Raw genomic sequence first — 9,429 nt, forward strand, 5'->3', positions numbered from 1 at the left:
AGCTAGAAATCACAAGTATCTATCCAGATAATGAAAAGGAACCCATGAATGAAAATTCAAGGAAATTCAAGGAACTTGTCATTTGTGCCATGCATGATGCCATCCATGCAAAAATAATTGTAGTCTATCATGCCACTTCCACTGTAAGAACCATGAATATGGGCTGAATTGACTTTGCTGTACCGTAGCCAAAGCCTGCCAGCAAACTACCAAAGATTGCACTGTGTCCATTACAATGTAGAAAAATGCATATCAGCTATCTTTCAAAAGTTACCCATATAACCAGAGCTACAACTTATTATTTCTACAGCAGATTCGCAGCTGCAATTCATAGAAAATGCCAAAACTTTGGAGATAAGTCAAAGATAGGCCAGTGGTTTCCATTTGTGGCAAAGTTTTCCCTAAATCAATACGTACGACAAATCCAGTTCCAAATACAGGTACATTAACTCCAGAACCAGCCACAGAGCCAGCTAGCTAATCATTTGAATATGATGTAAGTTTAAAAAAAAACCAGCAACAATAGATAATATTAGCTAGCTAGATAAGGTTGGCAAGACAGCTCGCATCTAAATCTAGATAAGGTTAGCATGCTACTGTAGCTAGCTACACTGCCATGCTTGAGCTTCCCCGGTAAGTGCTGTAATTGTGACCTGGAAACGTCAACGAGCAACAACGGCCAGCCACGACGTGGTAGGCCACACAAGATCACAGAACAGGACCATCGAGTGCTGAAACGCGTAGCGTGTATAAATCGTCTGTCCTCGGTTGCAACACTTACTACCAAGTTCCAAACTGCATCTGGATGCAACATCAGCACAATAACTGTTTGTCGGGAGCTTCATGAAATGGGTTTCCATGGCCGAGCAGCCGCACACAAGCGCAATGCCAAGGGTCGGCTGGAGTGGTGTAAAGCTCGCCACCATTGGACTCTGGAGCAGTGAATCACACTTCACCATCTGGCAGTCCGATGGACGAATCTGGGAAGAAGCCAGGAGAATGCTACCTGCTCCAATGCATAGTACCAACTGTAATGTTTGGTGGAAAAGGAATCATGATCTGGGGCTGATTTTCATTTCAGGCACTTAGTTCCAGTGAAGGGAAATCTTAACACTACAGCATAAAATAACATTTTAGATGATTTTGTGATTCCAACTTAGTGGCAACAGTTTGGGGAAGGCCCTTTCCTGTTTCAGCATAACAATGCCCCTGTGCACAAACTGAGGTCTATACAGAAATGGTTTGTCAAGATCGGTGTGGAAGAAATTGACTGGCCTGCGCAGAGCCGTGACCTCAACCCCATTGAACACCTTTGGGATGATTTGGAATGCAGACTGTGAGCCAGGCCTAATTGCCCAGCATCAGTGCCCGACCTCAATAATGCTCTTGTGGTTGAATGGAAGCAAGTCCCCGCAGCAATGTTCCAACATCTAATGGAAGGCCTTCCCAGAACAGTGGGACCAACTCCATATTAATGCCCATGATTTTGGAATGAGATGTGTGACGGGCTGGTGCCCACATACATCTCATTCCAAATATATATATATATAAATTAATGGTAAATCACCCAACCAAGTCACATTTGACGTTTTTTCTAGATTTGCAACACAAAACCAGCCAATGTCTGGAAGCATTTAAATGTCTTGATAAAAAAAAATAGTTAATCGCAAATTAGAAAGAAATAGTGACTAGTCAGTACCTTAGCTTCTTCTCAAACCAAGCAGTAATTACAGATAGTGGTGACTCACGTGTTTTTCGGTTCACATGGGTCCATGTGGGAGTGGAGGCAGGCCTCTCCGTCGTGTGTTCATGGGTCCACATTTGTGTGGAGTCGTGCAGCACAGTGGGGTTAGAAGGTTTAGGAATGGAGGTGGTAAAAGTGGAGGCGGCGACTGGTGCAGCGGTGGTTGTAGTAATAAGGGGGCCTTGTGGTCCTCCGCCCCCAGAGTTGCCTTGGCGCTGTGTGGTGCTGCGAGGTGTAACCTGGCTGCCTGATGCACTACCCACCCTGGCTGTAGTAGTGGTGCCACCAGGGTGGTTGGAGACTACAGTTCGAGTTCTGCCCCTTACTGCCGTGATGGTGGTTGTGGTGGGGTTGGCCACGGTAGTAATGGTTGCCGTGATGGTAGTACTGGTGGTGTCTGAGTTCTTAGGCAAGGCGCTGGGCTTGGAGAGATGGGGGGGAAACATGGGGTCCTGTCCTATACCCTTGGCGTCCACCAGGTCTGTGGGCACGTAATCCCTAACAGAGCCCACCACAATCCATTTGAGCAGCATCAGGCTTAGTCCCAAGCCAATGAAGCCTATGAGTAGAGGGACAACACATAGCCATGTCTGCTGGCGGGGCCACAGGGTGCAGCCTCCACAGCGCAGGCGCCCTGGTTCTTGGGCTTGGACCTGCTCTCGCTCCCCACTCCCCTCTGGACACTCCTCCAGGATCACCGCCCCGGATGTGACTGCACCGGAGCTCTCGCTCATCCTGCACGCGGCTTAGCAAGGGTTAACCTTGGGGCCAGGCGCGTGACGGGCATGGGCAGCACGAGGCAGAATGGCAACCGACAATGCTGGACATCAAGAAGGAAACACACGCAACAAGATGCTCACAAACGCATACACACACACACAATAACACACACATACAGATACGTACAAACAAACACACTCAGACACACTCAGAGATGCCCAACAGAGGTGGAAAAAGCCAATGTAGATGCGTTGGAACTTGGAATGATCTTTAGTCCAACTGAAATCCTGCCCAAAAGCGACCAAGATTTCCAACTCTGAGGACGATCCAGACAAAATAGATAAGAGGAGAATAGAATAGCCCTCTTTATTTCACACCCTTTCTCATTCCCTCGGTCAATATTCCAAGATGGGGCGTTTGAGTTATTGATGCTGATGAGAAAAACTTACAGGGGCTGTTCTGAATCCCTCACCTACAGTAAGTAGGCAAGGCAGACAGGATCCTTGAGTTTCTGCAGCTATCTCACCGTAGCTGAGTCAGCTTCTCAGCCCCAGATACAGAAAGCTGTCCCTCCCGTCAGAGAGAAAAGAGATTTGCCCTGGGTGCGCTGTTGCTCCCTCTTCAGACCACCCGCTCTCTACAACATCCGCAAAGGTATTCTCTTTTTATGCTTTTTTTCTTCAGTTTTGGAGCAAAACCAAGCCAACTCCCAGCACTGAGTTGTTTGCTATTCTCCAGTGGGAAAAAAAGACAGAATCCATTGATGACAACGAGGAGAAAAAACAACCTTGGAGCTTAGAGAGAGAGAGAGAAAAGGATGGGTGAATGGTGGCAGAATAAGGGTGTTTCTGTCATTTGCGATGCGTTGTCCCCTTCCTCTCCTACCATAGCTCAGGTTCTCCAAGCTGTCCACTCTCTGCCCCGCCGTGTCTGTGCACTGCCTGTTAATGCAGCAGAGAGCTAGGTAACCTGTCCCTTATCCGCCAACTACATTCGCGTACTGAGAAAAAGAGAAGAAGAGAGAGAGACGATAAGGATCCTCTCAGAAAAAGACAGTAAAGGAGATGTAGAAAGAGAGAGGGAGCCGTTGAAAACCACCCTGTACCACTCCTCTCCCTGTTCCTCTACTTCAGGTCCCTGTATGAGGAATGGCAGCCTTCCAGTCAATGTTGGGATTTGTTGCAGTTTTTGCTGTTTTTGTCTCTCCAGGGATTGCTTCAGGATGATTAGAGATCTCCAGAACAGACTCTTCGGCTTTACAGCCTGACCCTCCTGTGGTTTTAGCCAAGGATGCTGATCCAGCAGACCGGTGGCTCTGGTATTCGAATCAGGGAGACAGCTGCTTCCCTGCCCTGCTGCTGCCGATGCTGAGAGAGAGAAAGGGAGAGCAAATGAGAGAGAGAGAAAAAAGCAGGGACTGAGCAGAATGTGCACACTGATAGAGCGAGAGGGAGAGAGAGACAGAGAGGGAGGGAAGTGAGAGAGAGAAACGAGGCTGCACCTGCTATCTCCACCAGCATTTGGAAGATTGCCCGCCTCTGAGAGAGAAAGAGGGAGGGGCAGAGGGAGAGAGGAAGAGAGAGAGGAAGAGAGAGAGGAAGAGAGAGAGGAAGAGAGAGAGGAAGAGAGAGAGGAAGAGAGAGAAGGAGAGAGAGAAGGAGAGAGAGAGACAGAGAGAGAGAGAGAGCGAGAGAGACAGAGAGAGAGAGATGAAGAATGCATGCACAAATCCTGGGCAAAGCTCTGCAGTATTAGCAGACTGACGCATGTTACCAGAACAGAACAGGCTGCATCTTAGTATCAGCAACACCGGCAGAGCAGAGTCACAATACAGGACCTGTCACTCACTCACATAGGCCTCCCAGTTATGTCTCTGAAACAAAGAGGGAATTGAAATTAAAGAGAGGAGGAACGAAGGATGAGGCTGAGAGGGTAAGAGGGGGGGATATAGCTCAATAGAAAAGCATTGAAGAAGAAAGGTTTGTGACATGAATTAAAAAGCATCATAACATTGATCAGTGGTTATCTAGGAGATGGTGGTTTTGGGGATAGACCAGAAGCCTATATTTCCAGTTAGATGTTGTTACGATGTCTGTCCTGCTATCCCCATCATGCCTCCTCTTTCACAGGGCAACGATAACAACCAGTCACAAGGCTCCTCCTATGGGTCCCCAGGGGAATGTGGAGAGATAAGTTTTACACCTCTCAGACATGCACATATACCATCACGTTGTCAAACAAAGGCTGTTAAACGCCATTGCAGAGACAAATGTCAATACTGACACTGTCATACATAAAACGGACACAGCACAATACAGACCTATCAACACTTTCAGGTAATAAATAATAATGAATTATTAATTCAACTATATGACTTACATAGTAAAATGCAGGTTTAAGTAGTATGTAATATGCTGTTGATCAACTACGTAGTGCCCTGGGTGTTGATCAAAAAAAGTCTGTGTGTTCTTTACTTTATTTCTGTCTTCAGTCGATGAGTCATTGTAACATGTTATCCAGTACACAACTCCCCAACATACTGTCTGTCGTTTTCTATTCAGACTGTTAATGTATATCTTCAACTTTATTTTCATTCATTCTCTCAATAATTACAACAGCCATCTTGAATTACCAAGACAACCTAACAGTCAAGTATGCGTACTGCATTCTGTACTGTCATGAAAACGTAGCATCATGCCAGAGAAATATGTCAATGTGTTGGTTGCATTTGTTGAAGCGTTTTTCGTTGCATTACAATTGGATATGCTTATCTGAGCAAGATGAAGTACCATGTGAATTGACAATAAAGGCATCTCATCTCATCAAATTTTATTATATTTTATTGCAGCTAATATCAAATGAAGTCTCTTTAGGGTGCGACTTTCCACAAAGATTATTTGAGCGCTAAAAATGATTTCTCGATCCAGTTTAATGATTCAAATTATGTCCTTGATGGCACAGCATAGCTTTAATGTATGAAGATCTTGCGAAAAATTGCTCTAGAACGATATTTACGAAGTTGTGTCTTTTAACCCGATCCACCACAGAGAGCCAATGGGAGAAGCAAGGGGATAAGTTGAGCCCATTCCTCATTCTAAACACAAGTGTGTGCAAACCCTCCCAGCGTCTATTTATTCATCACTCATGTATCTAGCCTAATGCTGCTCATTAATAGCTGACAGTACGCTACGTATTTGTACCTGTCTGATTTAGGACGCATCAAGCTGCCAGTTTACATCAACTCAATAATTAACCAGCCAGATACACATACTATACACACACACACGCTTATAAGAAATCCCGCTACGCCCTCAGACGAACCATCAACAGGCAAGCTTCAGCACAGGACTAAGATTGAATCCTACTACCCCGGCTCTGACGCTCGTCGGATGAGGCAGGGCTTGAAAAATGTTACGGACTACAAAGGGAAGCCCTTTGACGCGAGCCTACCAGATGAGCTAAATGACTTTTATGCTCACTTCGAGGCAAGCAACACTGAAGCATGCATGAGAGCATCAGCTGTTCCAGATGACTCTGTGATCACACTCTCCGTAGTCGATGTGAGCAAGACCATTCACAAAGCCGCGGGGCTAGACGGATTACCAGGACGCGTACTCAAAGCATGCGTGGACCAACTGGCAAGTGTCTTCGCTGACATTTTCAACCTCTCCCTGACCGAATCTGTAATACCTACATGTTTCAAACAGACCACCATAGTCCCTGTGCCCAAGAAAACCCCAACAGATCCACAGATGACGCAATCTCAATCGCACTCCACACTTTCCTTTCTCACCTGGACAAAAGAAACACCTATGTGAAACACCTATGTCATTGACTACAGCTCAGCGTTCAACACCATAGTGCCCACAAAGCTCATCACTAAGCTAAGGACCCTGGGACTAAACACCCCCCTCTGCAACAGGATCCTGGACTATCTGACGGGCTGCCTCCAAGTGGTAAGGGTAGGCAACAACACACCTGCCACACTGATCCTCATCACTGGTGCCCCTCAGGGGTGTGTGTTTAGTCTCCTCCTGTACTTCCGGTTTACCCACGACTGCATGGCCAAGCACGACTCCAACACCACAATTAAGTTTCCTGACGACGCAACAGTGGTAGGCTGAAAACCGACAATGATGAAACAGCCTATAGGGAGGAGGTCAGAGACCTGGCAGTGTGGTACCAGGACAACAACCTCTCCATCAGTGTGAGCAAGACAAAGGAGCTGATCGTGGACTATAGGAAAAGGAGGGCCGAACAGACTACCATAGTCCAAACACACCAAGACAGTCGTGAAGAGGGCACGACAACACCTTTTCCCTCTCAGGAGACTGAAAAGATTTGGCATGGGCCACCAGATCCTCAAAAAGCTCTACAGCTGCACCATCGAGAGCATCCTGACCAGTTGCATCACCTCCTGGTATGGCAACTGCTCGGCATCTTACCATAAGGCCCTTACAGAGGGTAGTGCGTAAGGCCCAGTACATCACTGGGGCCAAGCTTCCTGACATCTAGGACCTATATATATTTTTTTTTATTCCATCCAGGACCTATATACTAGGCTGTCAGAGGAAGGCGCCCCCTTTGTTTTTACACTGCTGCTACTCGCTGTTTATTATGTATACATAGTCACTTTATTTTTTTTTAACTTCAGTTTATTTAGTAAATATTTTCCTAACTCCATTTCTTGAAATGCATTGTTGATTAAGGGCTTGTAAGTAATCATTTCACATTAATGTCTACACCTGTTGTATTCGGTGCATGTGACAAATAACATTTCATTTGACTTTGACACACACACACACACACACACCACACACACAAATAGTTTGTCCAGCAGCAGACACAGTAACAGGCATTTCACACAGTCCTGCCCCCGCTGATGCCTAGATATCTTTTGACAATGCACATAAACACATTGCTGGTGCATTCAAGCGGAAACCTGCCCCAAATCAAAAGCCGACAAGGAAAACTCAAGCAAATGTTAGCTCTCCAAAGATCCCATTAGATCATTTGTCAAAACAGTAATGCAGCTGTGGTGCTACAAATGTGCCTAAAATGTTCAAGTTATTTTGAAATAATTTGAGTGACATTGCAGCTTGAGCAGCAAACAACATTAACCTCAAGAGGTATACACTTCAAAGTGTCTGAAATGACACTAATGACAATAAGTGTCATTGGTCTATTGACCCTGTGTGAGCAAGCATACGCCTTTCCCATAGCTTACAGTCATCTTTTTTGGAAGATGGTCATATCATGAGAGAAACGACAAAAAAATATATAATTTATCTGGAATGGCAAAGATACATATTACAATGGTAATAATAAGCTAGAAGAGATAAGATAATTACATTTCATTGAAGTTATAGCCCTAGGGATGAGAGATTAACACTATTCAGCTCCACTGTTAAAATGTGATCTATCTCTGAATTAAGGAGTGGGACTATGACAAGGTCACAGAAGTTCACAGAGGGCCAAGGCCCAGAGAACACTGAGGTAACTGCCATGGCTCTGTAGGTGGATATAACAAAGATGGACGAGAGAAGATAGGTCATAAATAGGTTCAGTTGGCCATCTTGCCAATATAATATATAATCTTTGGTTTCATTGACCCTCCCCTTTAACTGCCCCTAATGTTGTTGTTTAGCTACAACTTCCAAGTCCATTGGGGAAGATCAGCTTGAGCCAGGTGAGGTGTAGAATCACTGATCTACAACTAGTATTCCATGCCAAATAATTCTCTCTCTCTCTCTCTCTCTCTCTCTCTCTCTCTCTCTCTCTCTCTCTCTCTCTCTCTCTCTCTCTCTCTCTCTCTCTCTCTCTCTCTCTCTCTCTCTCTCTCTCTCTCTCTCTCTCTCTCTCTCTGCAAGCAAAGAATGTTTGTGGAGCATGTGCATGATGTCTCAACAGATGTGTACAACATGAGGCCTTAGTGTATGCCTTTGGCTTATTGTACACTGAAGCTGCACCTTCCCTGACCCACATTAGCACTTGTATGCATGATGCTGAAACACCTTTCAGTAGAAGGTTTACTTTGAGGTGAGAAGCCATGTGAAAGCAGACACGATGCAGGGGTCTCAGCCACACTTACTGACGCTGTGTTAGGTAAGGTTCCCACGTAAACACTTGCATAAATCTTATGCAACATATTCTGGCCCATGTAAACTCCTCTTATTGTTAACTATCTGTTCATTTATTTACTGCACATCACAATTTCTTTAAAAGACATAGGCAATTATTCTGCCAAGCAAAGTTATTGCTGATTATGCATTTTCAGGACTTCTGAGTTTGTTTTGTAGCATCTCAACAGTTTTCCTCATTGGATGGTCGTGTTTGTGTATATTTGTCCTTATCTCATCTTATCTCATTAGCCCTGAACACTGATGATGCCTGAAGTCACTATTATTATTGTATCTCTGATTAGACACTCTAAAATGGAAAATTGGATCTATGGGATATGTTCCTCTCTCTCTCTCTCTCTGAAACTCCTTAATCATTTGTTTAAGCCATGTGAATGTACCGTGATGAAAGACCGTCCCCTTGGTTTATGCAACCTGGCATTCACAAGCTATTCACAATCAATCATCTCTTTTCATTTACTCTATTTGCCAATCAACAGCTCACAAGCTAAAACTAAAATGCCATCAGTGGTTTTGGAACCATTTTGTGAAACCCCTCGCATGCAAATAGATGCAAAGTCATAGGTAAAACAAGTCCTTTTGGTGGGGAGAGAAATACAGAGATTTTAATCTCCTTACCAAAAACAAATATGCCCTTTTCAAAGTAATTTTTAATTCAGCCCTGAATAAATAATCAGCAGTTCAATCAGATCAGTTCTTAATGAATAGCTGACCTGTGCGCTTTGCAATCTGTACAACCTGATTAATGACTTACCAGTAAGATAGATACGGACTAAGCAAAATGGAGTAACATCGAATGAACATATGTCTTTACAGACACACAGA

General features: G+C 44.7%; 1 protein-coding gene across 2 annotated transcripts in view; it reads right to left on the bottom strand.

Moving 5' to 3' along the window:
• LOC118369806 (pro-neuregulin-3, membrane-bound isoform) overlaps positions 1 to 3,834 on the bottom strand; it is a 423,343-nt gene extending 419,509 nt beyond the window's left edge. For both annotated transcript variants that reach the window (XM_052498660.1, XM_035754513.2), the window contains exon 1: positions 1,749 to 3,834. In XM_052498660.1, the coding sequence (XP_052354620.1) occupies positions 1,749 to 2,478 (730 nt within the window). In that variant the 5' untranslated portion in view covers positions 2,479 to 3,834. The remainder of the gene's footprint in view (positions 1 to 1,748) is intronic.
• Positions 3,835 to 9,429: the final 5,595 nt, after the last annotated feature.

The sequence above is a fragment of the Oncorhynchus keta genome, chromosome 36 (assembly GCF_023373465.1).
Source record: "Oncorhynchus keta strain PuntledgeMale-10-30-2019 chromosome 36, Oket_V2, whole genome shotgun sequence".
In the NCBI taxonomy this organism is placed as follows: Eukaryota; Metazoa; Chordata; class Actinopteri; order Salmoniformes; family Salmonidae; genus Oncorhynchus; species Oncorhynchus keta.